At 44.3% G+C, this 16360-nt stretch overlaps 1 protein-coding gene across 1 annotated transcript; it reads left to right on the forward strand.

Moving 5' to 3' along the window:
* The first annotated feature begins 501 nt into the window (after nucleotides 1-501).
* LOC309446805 (gap junction beta-2 protein-like) lies at nucleotides 502-5711 on the forward strand. The gene is made up of 2 exons (XM_082066898.1): nucleotides 502-630; nucleotides 3074-5711. The coding sequence occupies exon 2, from the start codon at nucleotides 3096-3098 to the stop codon at nucleotides 3771-3773; it is 678 nt and encodes a 225-aa protein (XP_081923024.1). The 5' UTR covers nucleotides 502-630; nucleotides 3074-3095; the 3' UTR covers nucleotides 3774-5711.
* Nucleotides 5712-16360: the final 10649 nt, after the last annotated feature.

Raw genomic sequence — 16360 nt, forward strand, 5'->3', positions numbered from 1 at the left:
TCTGGGAGCTGCATTTTGTCTGACCGTTGACCGAATTGGCCCACGGTGACGATTGCCTCGAGCACAGGGGTAGTTTTGGAGGGACCCACAGGACTGGATTTCCCCCAGGTACGTGTTTTGTACTGACGCTTGGGAATCCACCGCGGCGCGGGGCCGCACTTGCAGGTTACCGAGCCTGCCCTGCCCGATGCCCGTCCCGTGGCAGCGCTCTGGGCAAGGACGTCCCGGACGAACCGGAGGGCGCTGCCTCCCGGGGCAGCGGGGGCTTTGGAGCCCCGCTCCGTCCGCAGCAGCTCACGCCCCGCCGACACAGCGGAGCGGAGCCCAGCGCCGGCGGCCCCGGCTCAGCCCCTCGGTGGGGACGGACTCCCCAGCTCCGCCCCGGGTCCCCGCCGCCGCCTCCGCGGGCAGCCGGAGGAGCCCGGCGCGATCAGAGGAGGGCGGGGGGCGGGTTAAAAGCGGCGGCAGGTGAATGGGGAGGGACCTTGAGCTCTGGGGCGGCGAGGCTGGGACCGGCTCCTCCGCAGGCACCGCCGGACCCGGGAGCGGAGCGGAGCAGCGCAGCGAGGAGCAGAGCAGCGCGGCACGCCGTGCAGGTCGCGTTCCGGGTACCCCGCCGAGCCGTGCCAGGTGAGCGGCCTGAGCGGCTCCCGTGTGCTGGGGCGGTGGGACCGGCGTTAGGCTGTGCGCCTCCCGAGCGGGTCGGGATCGGGGAAGCGTGGTGGAAGGAAGCCCCGGGCTGGGAGCGTCGCCGGCGGGGTTGGGATCGGGGCAGCCGCAGGTAGCGGAGCGGGGCGCTGCGGGGCCGGAGTCGTCACGCCGTGGCCCTGTCCTTCGGTTGCCTGTCGGCGATGCAGCCGTGCTTGGGCTGGGACTGGCCGTCCTCAGCCCTGAGACTGGCCGAGGCTGCGGGGCTGAGGGTCGGGACGGGCGGCAGCCGGAGCGCCTCTGCAGCGCAGCCCCCTCCGGGGGGAGTCGTCGGGCCTCAAAGCCAAAACGGTGTCTGCTGACAGGAACCGATTGCAATCGGCCGTGGCGTTTCCCGCGGCAAAAGGCTCGCTGCGGGCTCCGTGTCCGCCCCACGGTCTTACCTCCCGACAGCTCAGCGGGAGCGAAGCTGTTTGCGGAGGGAGGGGTGGGCTGGGAGCTGCCTCAAAGCGTCCGGCTTGAAACCGCAAAGCGGGGATTTCGAGCGGTTCCCAATGCCTTGGTTCGCAGGGTGCGTGTCCCAGTAGGTTCACTCTGTGCCCACAGCCAATTTCAGTGTTTCTGTGATGGCAGATGAGCAGGGAGAAACGTGCTTTTTTGTGTTTGTTGTGGTTTGTTTTTTTCTCCCCCAAAAAACTTGCAGCACTGGTTCAAAACTCCTTTGTGAGCCCACACTCGGAGCCCAGGCTGTTCCTCCGACCAGGATAGACACTACAAATGTCTTCCTTCAGTCTTTATTAGCCCCTTGTGGAGGTTTCACTGACTTTATTTTAATGGCTATGCAACAGATATGAAGAAATTCTTAACAGAAAGGGTCCGGTATCTCGTCATAGCCTAGAGTTAAGGTCACAGGAAAAATTTGCATAGAATGCTGCCAGTTTCAGTAGAGACAAAGCATGAGAAGTCTAAGGAATTCCAGCCATCTTCTCAAAGCTGGGTGGTTTTTTTTTGGTTTTTTGGGGCTGTTTTTTTTGGCTTACCCGATTTCCCCTTTCTTCATCACAGTAAATCTGACCTCTCCCTCTTGCCTCAAGGCTTGTCTGTACAAGCTAGGCCCTTGTACCAAGGGTCTCTGTTGGGGCACGTTAGTGCTTTAGTTGTGTTGTAACTACACCAGGGTAGAGAAGTTATTATGATTTTTTTTTTTTTTAATCTGTTGTGTGAGAATTCTCAGATTTTGAGAACTTTGACCAGTGTGGTGTTGCAAGGTTCCGTACTCCCCCCACAGCACGCAGCCTGCACCAAGAGGAGATGGAGCTCTTATCCCCAGGCCAGTGGCTCTCCCATGCAGCAAAGTTGAGCCCCAGCCTTGAGAGATGATGGACCAGCAATGCAAGTTCCCACCTCTGGTTTCAAAGTGTTTTTTCCAATTCAGTGTTAGTTTCTAAATGGCTGCGATCAGTGAAAGCTGAGCCCTGAGACTGAATTCTGACTTCAGCAAAACTTATGTTTAACTTTCAAATGGGCAAAGAATGTGGATTTTCATTTTCAAGAGCAGGAGGAAAAAAGGAAAGCTGAAAGGGAGCTTCTCTGATGTTGCACCTCCTATTTATTCTGCTGGGTGTGATAGCATCTAGACAATCAACACACTCTTTAGCTGAGGGCTTTTTCCTCCCAGCTCTATGGCTCTGCTTGTCTCCTTTCTGGAAGAGACAGCAATGAATGTGGAAGGGCAGGCTCTGCAGTATCTTCTCCTTGGTTTGTGCTGTATATGCATACAGCCCTGACAGAGCTAGCTCAAGGCTTCTCAGCAGTGTGGGCAAAATCAAATGCTGTACTTCTGAGATGAAGGGCTTGCCAAGAAAGGGGCATGTCTGAGCTACAGCAGAAAGACTTGAAGGCTTGCTGGAGGCATCTAGGAGGAGTGAGGCAAAGAAAGCACCAACCCAGCCTTCTAGGGCTTGTGGCATTGGCAAACAAATCCTATGAAAACTAGGGAAGTCTCTACCATGTGTAGATGTGGCCTCAACTTGTGCAGTGATAATAATTTCTGTTGCTTTGGGAGATACACTTAGGGACAAAACACCGATGAGAGTCAACCACAGAAAGGGAAATATCTCAGGAAAGGGAAGGAAGGCATACAGGATGCACTGAGGAAATGTATTTGTAGATGTAACTTATTTCCTGCCCAAAGCCTTGTTGAGAAATGTGTTAAGCTATGCTTGTCCCATTATAAAAACACGGAAGGAGAGAGTTTAATAAGCTGTTTGAATCCGTAAACATATGGGTGACATTAATGAAAGTGACTTGCATTTGCCAAGGGCTCTTGAGTGAGTACTAGGAAGTCGTCTCATTTGCAGAAGGTCTAGAGCTGATTCTTCACCCTTTGAGAACTGACCATTTGGTGTGTTATGTCATCCTGCAGGTAAAAGGGCACAGAAAAGAAGATGGACTGGGGATCTCTGCAGAACGTTTTAGGAGGCGTAAATAAACACTCCACCAGCATCGGGAAGATATGGCTCACAGTCTTGTTCATCTTCCGTATCATGATCTTGGTTGTGGCTGCAGAGAGAGTCTGGGGGGATGAACAACAAGATTTTGTCTGCAACACACTTCAGCCTGGGTGCAGAAATGTTTGCTATGATCACTTTTTCCCAATCTCTCACATCAGACTCTGGGCCCTGCAGCTCATATTTGTTTCCACACCTGCGCTGCTGGTGGCCATGCACGTAGCTTACACCAGGCACGAGAAGAAAAGGCGGTTCAGAAACGGTGAGAAAATTGATATTGAAGAATTGAAAAATGAAAAGATTCACATTCGAGGTGCCCTGTGGTGGACATACACCAGCAGCATCTTCTTCCGGGTTGTCTTTGAAGCTGTCTTCATGTATGTATTCTATTACATGTATGATGGGTACCAGATGCCTCGCCTGGTGAAGTGTGATGCTTGGCCTTGCCCCAACACAGTGGATTGTTTTGTGTCTCGGCCCACTGAGAAAACCACATTTACTATTTTCATGCTTGCTGTGTCTGGGATCTGCATTACATTGAATCTGGCTGAGCTGTGTTACCTAGTGATGAAAATCTGCATGAAAGAATCCAAGAAAACACCAGTTTTAAAGTAATTAACTGGTTTCAGGATTTTCTAACTCCCCATTTCCCTCAAACTATCTTATGTGTCAGAAAAGAATCCGCGATATTTTCACACTCAAGGCAAAGGATAAAAAAGAAAGTTCATTCATGTTTTAGAGATGATAGCCTCCCTGGGAAGCTGCCACTGAGGCAGGTTTTAAAGATCATGAGCTAATTCAGTATTCCTGCATCTGCAAATAGAGAGAGCAGCCTTCTGGCAAAAGCTTTTCCAACACAGGGTCACTTTTCAAAAAGTGGGAGTGGAAAGGCCCAGAGAAGGCTCTAGTGCCCAAAGCAGAGCCAGGAATCACAAATGCACTGTGTTGTCCTCAGAGGCAAGTCAGTAATAAAGGGTTGCAGTCAAAAGTGGGGTGAAGGGTTTTTGCGGGGGAAGTTAAAGCTTGTGAAAGGGAAGAGAGGGAGGTGATTGTGTTTATAGCAGGTGTCTTATTCTCTCAAATATTCTGGAGAACAAGGAAATGGAATATGGGTACTCCATGGCAATGCACACTATCAGCTCTGCTGGGCACCAATAATGGCTTTTATTTTTTTGTCTCCTCACCTGCACCAAGGAGCGTCTCCTACAGGGTTGGGGGTGGTAAGTCTCAACTGCTTGTGAATATCATTAGGTCAGTGCTGCCTCCCTCCACTCACAGGGGCTGCAGCAGTGGGAGGAATGAAGTTTGTTTTTTCATTCTCTTGGTCAGGAGAAAAAAAGGATGGTCACCTTTGAGAAGGTGGGGGCAGAGTAACTGTCTTCCTTCTCTTGCTCTCCTCCAACACTTTGTGAAGAATCTCAATAAAGCAGATTTTATTTGACAGAGACTTTTACCACATGATTTTGCCTCCTTCAGCTTCGTACCTTTAAAGGTTTTTTTTCAGTAAAAGCCAAGAAAAATTGCCTTGTTTCATTCTGCTTGTTATCCGAAAGAAGTGCTTTGACACTTAACAGCATGATACGCAGTAAATTGCACCTACCAGTGCTCCTTCATCAGTCCCTTTTTTCTATCAAACCTGCACAGCTTTTCTTCAGGAAACCTCCCTATCTGAGGTACCTTTCAAGTGAGTCCATCAAACCACTCCCAGTCTCTCTGACATTCCACACTGAGGCTGAATCACCATTCCTCTTACAGTAGGTCTAGCTGGAATTACACATAGATTGCAGAGCTAAAATAGCAAAGGGACCTAATCAGAAACGAGGAGGAACTTGGTATTTTTTTTGAAGTTGGCATTGCTGAACTGTAAATTGTATATTACTAACATGAAGACCTAAGTGAGTCAGTGTGGTCTTGTCTCTCCAAAGTAGCCTCAAAACATGTTTTATGCCTCACAGGCAGCTGCACCAGCACATACCCTTACATACACAGTTTATCTCCCAAGTGCCTGCCCACTGAACCCACTTCTAGAAAACTGGCTATTTCCCCTCCTTAGCTTTAAGAACTGGCTTTTACCCAAAATGGATGGGTGCTATCTCAGCTTCTCTATTTGCATCCATCTCTTACTGCACATTTAAGTTTATCACTGCTGGAGTAAACAAAGCAACGTTAAGATGTGTGACCCCTCATGTGCACTGGAAGTGGAGCAGGAACAGGCTTCCATTGCTTGTGAGCTACATCAAGTGTTACCACTTGACTGCAGATGGAAAGCTGTCATCTAAGAGGGGACCAAGAAAAACAAAAACACCATCCTCAGAAGCATGAACAAAAAGATGAAAAGTCATTAATACTGAGCTGAATTGGAAACTTGGACTGTGAAAACATCCTTAATTCAGCTCTAAAGAACAAAGCTTGGCACATATCAGGTTTGTGCTTGGTAAAGTTCCTGCATTGTTCTGTGTACAAGTATGAATAGAACAAACTATCTACACTCCCAGTGCTCTAGTATTACATTTCTTTTGTAACAACAGGATTTTTTTTTTTCTGAAATTATAAATAAAGCACTCATGTGGTGTCTGTTTTCTGTATTACTTGTATGTGCCGTGTATTACCTAATGCGTCTAATGAGAATCTGTCTACCATAGTGGAAAAACATATGTACCAACACTACATTTAATGACTACTGTAAGGATTTTAGACTTCTGCTGCAGGTTGTTTTTTCATTTGGTTATGTTCCTGTTACCCTGCAGTCTTCATGAACTAGAAGTGGAAGGTCACTTATGTGACCCCTACTAGAAATCAAATGTGCTGCCTAGGCCAGCCTTGTTCTAGCAGAACTGCAGCCAGAAAAAGTTGGTGATAAATAATTCAACCATCTCCATAGGAAAGAAAGTTTGTTTTTCCAGCCTGGTTTTGAGTTTAACTGGAACTTGGAATGAGATACACCAAAACTGGTAACACTAACACTAGGAGGTTATCTTCAACTATCAGTTTGGCAATCAGATCATTACACAGGGAAAAAAAATATAGAAATAGGGAAAGTGTCTGGAAGGGGCCAAAAGGGAGTTTTTATCCAGAACTGCAGCATCAGGTGATAATAGCTCTCCCAGGACATATTTACTAAGATTTCTGTGTATATTAAATTTTACTAAATAGCTGCTTTGTAGGGAAAAAAAGTTCAGATACTTCATAGGAACATAGGAAGTGCACCTATTGACCTACAAATGGATTTCCTACAGATTAAAATCTAATGCTGTGCTGGAATTGTGTGTGTTCTTTCCTGAAACACACTAGAAGTATCTACATTTTTGGCACTTAGAATCATTTTGGTTGGAAGAGCCCCTCAAGATCATAGAATCCAACTGTTAACCTAACACTGGCACTAAACCATCTCCCTGAGAATATCATCTATGCATCTTTTAAACACCCCCAGGGATGGTGACTCAACCACTTCCCTGAGCAGCCTGTTTCAGTGCTTCACAACCCTTTCTATGAAGAAATCTTCCGTAATATCCAATCTAAACCTCCCCTGGCACAACTTGAGGCCATTCCCTTGTGTCCTATCACTTGCTACTTGGAAGAAGAGACCAACACCCTCCATGCTACAACCTTCTGTCAGATAGTTGTAGACAGTGATAAGGTCTCCCCTCAGCCTCCTTTTCTCCAGGCTGAACAGCCCCAGTTCCCTCAGCTGTTCCTTGTAAGATTTGTGCTCCAGACCTCTCACCAGCTTTGTTGCCCTTCTCTGAACTCTCTCCAGCACCTCAATGTCTTTCCTGTAGTGAGGGGCCCAAAACTGAAAACAGGATTCGAGGTGCAGCCTCACCAGTGCTGAGTACAAGGGGACGATCGCTGCCCTGGTCCTGCTGGCCACACTATTCCTGATACAAGCCAGGATGCTGTTGGCCTTCTTGGCTACCTGGGCACACTGCTGGCTCATGTTCATCCAGCTGTCAATCAACACCCCCAGATCCTTTTCCACCAGGCACTTTCCAGCCACTCTTCCCGAGCCTGTAGCGCTGCCTGGGGTTATTGTGACCCAAGTGCAGGACCTGGCTCTTGGCCTTGTTGAGCCTCATACAATTGGCCTCAGTCCAACAATCCAGCCAGTCCAGATCCCTCTGTATGGCCTTCCTACCCTCCAGCAGATCAACACTCCCACCCAACTTGGTGTCATCTGCAAACTTACCAAGGGTGCACTCAATCCCCTCCTCCAGATCATTGATAGAGAGATTAAACAGAACCGGCCACAACACTGAACCCAGGGGAACACCACTTGTGACTGGCCGCCAATTGGATTTGACTCCATTCACCACAACTCTTTGGACTCGGCCATCCAGCCAGTTCTTTATCCAGCAAAGAATACACCCGTCCAAGCCATGAGCTGCCAGTTTCTCCAGGAGAATGCTGTGGGACAGTGTCAAAGGCTTTACTGAAGTCCAGGTAGACAACGTCCATAACCTTTTCCTCATCCACTAAGCAGGTCACCTTGTCATAGAAGGGGATCAGGTTATTCAAGCAGGACCTGCCTTTCATAGACCCACGGTGACTGGGCCTGATTCCTGGTTGTCCTGTATGCTGTGTGATGGCATTCAGGAGGATCTGTTCCATAACCTTCCCCTGCACCAAGGTCACACTGACAGGCCTGTATGGCCTTGGTTCCTAGACTCTTGTCAGAAAGATGATTGCCAAGAGTGTTGAATACTGAAGTAGCAAATCTGAAGTGACTGTAAAGAGGCTGATTCCTCACTGTCCACTGTCCAGTGTCACCATGATATAAAGTGTGAAATAACATAGTATTGGAACTGGGAAGTGTAGGAGTGAGACTGGCTAGAATTATTCCTCGATTGAAATCACCAGTAGAAATCATAACTGACTTCATCAAGTTAAACTGTCTTTCAAAACCTTGAAATCAAAACTACAAACATGTTTGCCAGAAAAGGGGATGGAGGGAGAGGAAGCAAACTTCACTATTAACTCATAGACCCAGCTAGAGAAAAACCTCTAACTCCCATGTGAGAATGACTGATTTAAAAGGAAATCTGAAGTATAAATCCACATTTATGATTTCTGGATATAGAAATACCTTTATTAAAGGTTTTCTTAGATTAAAAAAAAATAATAAAAATCCTTCAGATGTTTTACAGTTATCATGAGCCAATGTACTGCGTTAATTCCTATCTGACAGAAAGAATAAAAAAGACAAATTATATGGTTCATACAGAGAAGAACACTCCTCTACCATGGAGGTTCAATTCATGCAACATGGTTAAAAGTTGCTTTATTTGATAAAAAGTGTAACAAGCAACAGCTAAGAGCACTTTACTACAAACTGAACTTGATGAAAATGAATCTCTTTTTTTCTGTAAGTGTAATTCCTTTCCCTGTAACTTAGGCTAATGTGTTTTAACAGGCAATCAAATCACACTCAAAGAATTGCATTATATTTTGTGGTCACCTTTTCTGATATTCAGGACAGCCACTACCCTGGGTGTTAATTACAGGTTTCTTTGGATTTTCACCATCTTATTATCTATAGAGTAATTTGAACCTGTTTGTAGACAGTGGCGAGAGTAATGGTAACTATCTGAAGTTTAATGAGCTAAGACTAATGGTTATGATCTTCTAGATAATTCAGGTACACATACTTTTTTCGCATCTGACCAATCCAGCTTTTCATTGTTATTTTCTTTCACAGAATGTATTTATCTTCTGTAAAGTGGGCCCAGCTCCGACCTGGGTATTTTTTCTCTAAGTCTTCCTAGCCTCCAAAAAAAATCTTTATAACCTTGGTTTGGAACTGTATTAAGCTTTAATCAGCAGGGCTAGCTGAGGAAACAAGTTACATCTCTGACTTAACACCTTTGACAATATAGCTTGCCCCTGCCATGGCTGGTCCCTCAGTACTACCATAGAATTCAGCCTCAGAATTGGCCACATAATTGCACTTCTCATTTTTTTCTGTCCATTAAGTCACTGTCACTAATTCAATGACTATTTGTCGTGGTTTCTCTTTTCTTTCCCTGTACCAGCCACCAATAACTCTGTCAAGGTTTAATTGCAAGGTGACAATAAACTGTGGCAGATGCTCTCTGTTAATCCCCCCTCCACCCTCCCCGAATAGGAAAAAAAAGTGATAAGAAGGATAAGGAAGAGAGACTTCAAGTTGGAAAGGTTTTTAAGGCTTTACTAATGCTACTAATAAATAGAGAAAATATACAAAATATACAAACTCAATCTTGATTATCCCGGGGTAGCAGCATTGCTCGATATGGAGTTGGCGTGACTCCAGTGGCTGCAGGGCAGGCACCTGGAAGTTCTGTGTGGGACTTCACAGTAAACCAGAACTGGATTCAGGGATTCAGGGACTGGAACCAGGCCTCAGATTTGCAGGCACACAGGCAGGGTCCTCTTCAGATGCCAGCTATGGTCGAAGACAGCGAAACCCTCGTGATCTCCCTCATTTATGGGGTGTATGACGTGGATGGGATGGAATACTCAGTTGGTCAGTTTTAGTCACCTGTTCTGTTTGCCCCTCCTTGCAAATATGGCCCTCTCAATTATGGAATGTTACCAAAATTCTTAGTTGTTATAGCAATAAATCTAAACACGAGCTTCTTCAGCATTCCATTGGTCATTCTTATCAGTTTCGGAGCAGTGTCCAAAAAACATGCAGTTACTTAGAAGAACTTAGCTGAAAGGAAAAATTCACTAAAAGAGAACTGGTCTTGTTTTTAACAAAACCAGGACACTACTTTACATCTGCCTGCTCTATGCTCTATCTGTTGTATCTGAATAAGCCATCTACTAAAAAACTGATAGAGAACTTACACAGTTGAGCTATGAATCACAGGTTGTGGATGAATGTTTTGAGCAGCAGTGCATATTCTGCATGCTGCTAAGAACCAGCATTTCACTCATAGCCCAGCACACTACCCAGGATAATAAATACTCTGTATGTGAACGCAGTCACACTGGTCTGAAGCAGGTGGCATTTTTCAGTGGACAAACTGTGCTGGGCAGGTTGACTTGCTCAGGCAAGGTGTATCTTTTCTGTTGTTGTCTTGGCAATCATGGTAATACAGACTTGTCAGATGGAAAAGACAATAGCAGTCCTAAAACTGTTTAAGTCAGGATAATGAAAGTTGGTTTTAAAGTGTTTTGCAGGTCATTTTCTACTGGGGTTCAATATTTAAGACAACACATAGAAATCCCTCCCACATCCCTAAGTGATCCACACATTAGCAGGAATGCTGCACCTTCTTTTGATGGGGTAACTGGAAAACTTGCTATCTGTTTGGTATCCAACTATCAGCACTTCTTTTGTCACAAGACTTCCTTCACTTGATTTGAAAGTATTATAGCAGTCCTAGTACACAGAGTTAACCCTGAATTTCATTGTTTCTGAGTTTCCTCAACTGAAAGATAAAGGTGACAAGTGTGTCATGTCTGCAGGGAGCAGAACTGTTTAATTAAGTATTGTTTGTTAAGATCATTGCAACAGCTACCAGAAAAAAAAAAATTGTAATTATTGTGTGGTAAAGATTTCAAAGCTATTATATGTTGCATCATTAGTGTAATGTCTGCTTACAGTTAGCCATGTCCCTGCCTCAGGGATTGCATCCTTTCCGAAGACTGTTTAATATACAGTTTAAATAGCTGCCACAATCTTTCCAGCACAAATACACAAAACAATCTTTACACTTACCCACACACATATGCACATAGACACAGAGGAACAAACTGACTAAACCATTATCTCACTTTTATCTGATAGAACCCTGAGACATTGCAACATGGATTTGTCAGGAATAATTTCTGCCTATGCCATGATAAAAGCTTTTGTGTGTAACAGTAAAATACCTATTAATGACTCATTGTCAGAGTGTAAGGATCCACCAAATGGGATGCACCTGGGAGGAGCTGCAGGTACATGGGAAGATAGGCTTAGAATTCAATAAGATCTCTATCACCAGGAGAAATGGTGGTTTGAGAAGTGAGCAAGGACTAAATGCTACTATTGTGAAACACTAAGCACTTGCAGAACTCTAGGATGGACACCTGTTCTAAACAAAGAATAGTTTTGTAGATAAGAGCTGGAGTTTGTAGCAGATCATCAGTGGAACATGAGTCAATAACATTGTTGACTTGGAAAAGTATCATACTGGTATGAATTAAAGGTTTGTCAAAAATGGGATGTTTGAAATAGTGTTTCCGCTCTTCTTAGCACCTGGAAGTCCTTATCTGGACCCCATTTTTGGGCACCATCTGCCCAAAAAGCCCATTTATCAGTTGGAGAAATCCAGGAGTCAGGAATAAAATGCAACCAAATGTCTAAAAAAGGACCTGTGTCGAAAGACTGAAAGAAGTGAGTTGGCCTGGAAAATTCTGAGGAAAGACAGAACAGCACCTTCAAATATGTAAAAGATTGTGGCAAAGAAGATAAAGATGTAGCTTTTTACATCCACTTGCAATAGGATAAGAAATAATAGGCTTATGTTGCAAGGAGATGTAGGCTAGTTACCATAAAACCTCTCTGTGAAGAGGGCTGGAGCATTGAGTTGGATGACAGACTGGATTCCATCACTGAAGACTGTTAAACATCAACTCAGCCCAGCATCTGTTTAGGATGGTCTAGGCATAGGACTCTGCTCTAGGACAGAGGAAACTTCTGAAATCTCTGAAGAAGGGAACCCCAAATGAAAGAGTCAGTTGTACAGGTTCCTTTTGCTGAGCCAAAGCTCAGCTGCTGAATCAAAAACTTTTTCATATAAATTCAAGTCTACTTGTTAGTGCAGGCTCTATCCAGCATGATCTCTGTCAGCACGGTTCCTTTGTGCTTTTAACAATTGTAATAATACACTATTGTACTATAATAAATTCTACCTGACAAAGCATATGAGATGGCACTGTGAATAAATAAAATAGTAATTCATATAGATGAAGTTGGTGATGGTATTTACTTTTTTGTTCTCCTCAGCACACTGGATAAAAAGCTCCTCTGCCTTGGTTTTGGGTCTCACAAAACCGGCATTCCTCCCAACAGGAGGAAGACCGAAACCCAGATCAATTTTCAGGTTTGCTGACCAGTTAACTATGTATCCAAACATTGGTGGAGTTCACTGAAGCCTGCTCTGCTTCCAGAAGAAGTTTCACAGCAACTGCATGTTATTTTGTGTTACTGGTTTCTTTAATTTCAAAGGCAGACCATCATGTTGTGCAGCAGTTTGAATTTTGTGGAGAAATATTCCTATACATGAGCTTGTTTTTCCATTTCCAAGCAAGGTATCCATTGCTGTTCCTTTCTGTGGAAGGTAGCCAGTATTTGAGGCCATTACAATTTCATCATGAATGCCAGCAAGACTTATTCCTGGTAAAACATACCATATTTGCTCTTATCCTGAATACAATGTAAAAGAACATCCTTGTTTAGGAGCTTTGGTTGTGGTTTGGCACTGTGAACTGCTCACTGGTAGCACTAGTTTAAGGCGTTAACACTGATGTCATTCCTTCATGCTCATTCTTATCCTGCCTGTGTCTCTCTCCAACCTCACTCAACACAGTGCCTCCACTCCAGGACCTCTACTGTACCAGCACAGTTGTTTGCACAGCTGTGCGCAGCACTGCATTGGCTGACTGGTTTTGCTGATGAAAAACACGTTTTGCTTTGCTGGATTGTTTTTCAGCTGGATCAGTTCCTTGATCTGGCTTACGGGGTGGCCACATCAACTTTTCTGCTGATGTGACTGTGGAGCAGTAGGCCATGGTGTTGGGCAAGAAGAGCTGCAGGGAGCGAGTGGAAGGGGTGGAGGGAATGGCAACATGTTAAGTTGTATTTGCTGCTACACACACTGTAATTTCAAACCACAGCCTCTGGCTGTATTTCCATAAGTGGCTGCTACTAGAAAGACAAAGTCTTACCGCCTTTCCCTCTTTCACTGCTGTGCCCTTCCCTGCTCCCCACTCCTCTCTGCATGTCTTGTGTCTCTCTGTTCTGATTCTTCCTCCTAAAAGATGCCTGGCTTGTACAGTTATCACTCTTCCTCTGATACTTCTCATATGGAGCTTTTGCTTCCATGAGGATGGTGTGAAGGCATCTCACTGCTACATATCCCAGAGCAGGCTGATTTTTTTGTTTTACTAGGAGACTTCTCACAGTTTCCAAAGACCTTTTGAAAGGAAACCTGTTCTGGTGGGTAAAACGCCAGCCTAGGATGTCAACGCCATTCTCAGAACCATATAACCTAGAACGAGTCACTGAGTTTTCCCGTGCCTCCATTCCTACAAACTAGTAGTCACAATAACGCTTCCTACAAACTAGAAATAAGAATAATTCTTCCTGTCACCAGTTCTTACTTGTTAATATGCTGTGTTCTCTGACGTGCTTGTCAGTAGCGTCTAACAGAACACTAATCACTAGTTGTGACAATAATAATAATTACTGTATGAGATTCAACTGCTACTTCAGTCTTTTTATTACAATTTTATTTATTAGCTAATGAGTCCTAAAGTATTTTGATTAATCCATGTAGAAAACAACTAGCGGAGAAAATATTTTAATCTTTGCTTCAAACTCTGCCTCCTGAGGTAGCAGTATCTTTTCTCAGCATTTAAATATCTTTAGTGCCATCTTCTGTAGAGCAGCGGTACGTCAAGCTCAATTCTCTTGATTGACAAACCACGCAGGGCCACGGCAAGCTGAAACCAAGGCATTTGTAGCTCTTTTGTTAGGCTGACCACATGCACAGAACTGTTACCAGCACTGTCGAGCCAAGTAACACTTTGACGTGGCTTGTTTACAGCTAACGACATGTACGGCAGTTTAGGGGTCCTTCCACTAAGCTGTGTTTGGATGCACAGTTGTGATAAGAGTGATCCTCTTGTGTATTTCAAAATAGATGCTTAAATTCAAAATAACATGGGGTAAATCACTGTTTTGGATTAATACTGATCTGAAAATGGTCCATTTTTCTCGCTGAGCTCAGGTTCAGACTAAGATCAAGATATATCCTTAACTTATGAGACCCTATAATTTCATAAAGCTTGGTGTCTGGTTTTTATCTTTTTCTTTGTACCTTGCCATGCAAACCTGATTCTTCTGGTCTTAAAAATACCTGCCTATTTTGTCTACACACTTCTTGAATTCAGTTTGTTTATGCGCCAGCGAAATCAAACACTGCTAAACATCTATGTGTGGAACAGGGTTTGTCACCAGTGTGGAGGCTTGGATGGAAGACAGAAAATGATACTGAAGATGATAATTAAAGGAAGGCTTAAAATGATGTAAATATGGATTTTAACGTAAAAATTTATGTCGCCTTAAGCTTTATGTTGCTTGTCTAGTGTTAATGACAATGGAGGGAACCCTTAAAACATAATAAGGATGTGGGGATTTTGAGAACACTACAGTGGCATCTGGCCACCGGCAGTGCTGTGCACCTTTAAAGACAGAATCATAGAATCGTTCGGGTTGGAAGAGACCCTCAAGACCATCAAGTCCAACCATAACCTCACCTAACTCTAGTACATCTTTTAAACACCTCCAGGGATGGTGACTCCACCACTTCCCTGGGCAGCCTGTTCCACTGCTTCCCAAATGACAGTGACAGTGAGGAAGCTGTCAGGATGGCTCTTCCATAGGAATCCCTCTGTCAGGATGTCCATATGAAGAGACACTTTTTAACACTATAGTTTAAATCTGAACATATCTTCCTTCTGAATAAATTCCTCAGGGAGACAAGTCTTACTTTTTCTATTTTCCCCTAACTTAGCTTTAGATCCTCCTATTCTAGTATGTGACTAACAAGTAGCTCTCCATACCTTCTCAACACGCTTTCATGCTTGTGCTTTCACCTGTATGTAATTGGTCCTTTATTTTTAAAGCTGCTCACTTCAATTTTCCCTCAGGGATTTTGTATCCTTGACTGTCTCACTTTCTACAAACATCCCAGAGGGTTTTGTCAACAGCCCAAACCTCTTCTTGTAAGAACCCAGAAGGGCTATTGAAAAGGAAATTGCTAGCTGATGATTGTGGTCCCATGGTAGGCAGGTGCTGCTTCAGATTATCCTTGTTTGAAATTTATTGAATTCTATCTTAAAAACCTTCTGTGGCAATACCGAAAGGCTACTCTAGAACCTCACTGCTCTCCTGACTCAGAATATTTTTCTTGCAAACAGGTGTCAAGGTCAGTTTATACAGATGGTGTGAAATGTCACCCAGAGGCTGAAAAAGCAAACATGGAAACACCTAGTGCTTCATGATATTAGACCATTTGGACAGATGTTTGTAAATGAGAGATGTTTCTCTACCTCTCGTGACCTGATGAGCTGGGGGAATTCACTACATGAAGGAAGTTATAACGTCAGGAGTTACTGGGACTGCTGGGTTTCCTTCCCGTGCCCTAACATGGTCCCTCATGTCCCACTGCTTCAGGATCCACACTGCAGTACTACTACACTGACAATCCTGGCACCACTGTGTTTTGAATATATCACCCATCTCTGAATAAAAACATTTGTCCTTGTGCCACCACTAGTGCTTAGGCCAACAGAGATCTTCCTCCCTAGCGTTTTCAGCTGAAAAATTTCTAGGGAGCAACCAAGCGCTGCAAGGATACAAGAACATGCGGATGGTCTGTTTTGGTTTGCCACCAGTCCTCTGCTACACACAGCTCACCAAAGCATCTCAACATTTTTCTTGGGTGGTATTTTTAGTAAACAGAGCAACAGAGAACCTTGGGAATGACCTGAGGTGGTTAAGTTTTCAGCTCTCTGACTGTAGAGTAGCTATCAACAGAAACTCATGTTATTGCTGAAGAGTCACTGAGTTACCCTGCTTGTTTAAGTGATTCTGTCTAATATTTTCCTTTCTCAGGACAACACTAAAAACACACAAAAAAACCTTTAACCAAAATGTTGGTGATATTAATATTTTTGAGTACCAATGATGAAAATATCGAGAGCCATCTTAAATCATAATTTTGAAAATAGTTGCAACTGATCTGTTTTTCGGGTGGTCTGTGCACAACAGCTTGACAGCTCATCTTGACTGAGCAGTGTCTGTGGGGAAAAAAGCTTTTCCAAAAGATCATCCATAATGTCTTCTTTTCCTAACATAGGCTCAGTCTCAGCTATAAGCTCTCAAACTTTGAAGACACAAGCTTGTCATTTATAAAATTTGACGAGTGTCTTGACAAGCTCCAAGG

The sequence above is a fragment of the Streptopelia decaocto genome, assembly GCF_964273445.1.
Source record: "Streptopelia decaocto genome assembly, chromosome: 1".
Classification (NCBI taxonomy): Eukaryota; Metazoa; Chordata; class Aves; order Columbiformes; family Columbidae; genus Streptopelia; species Streptopelia decaocto.

Bases quoted from the DNA above. Each gene is read 5' to 3' on its own strand.
- LOC309446805 (XM_082066898.1), top strand. From the start codon at position 3,096: ATGGACTGGGGATCTCTGCAGAACGTTTTAGGAGGCGTAAATAAACAC.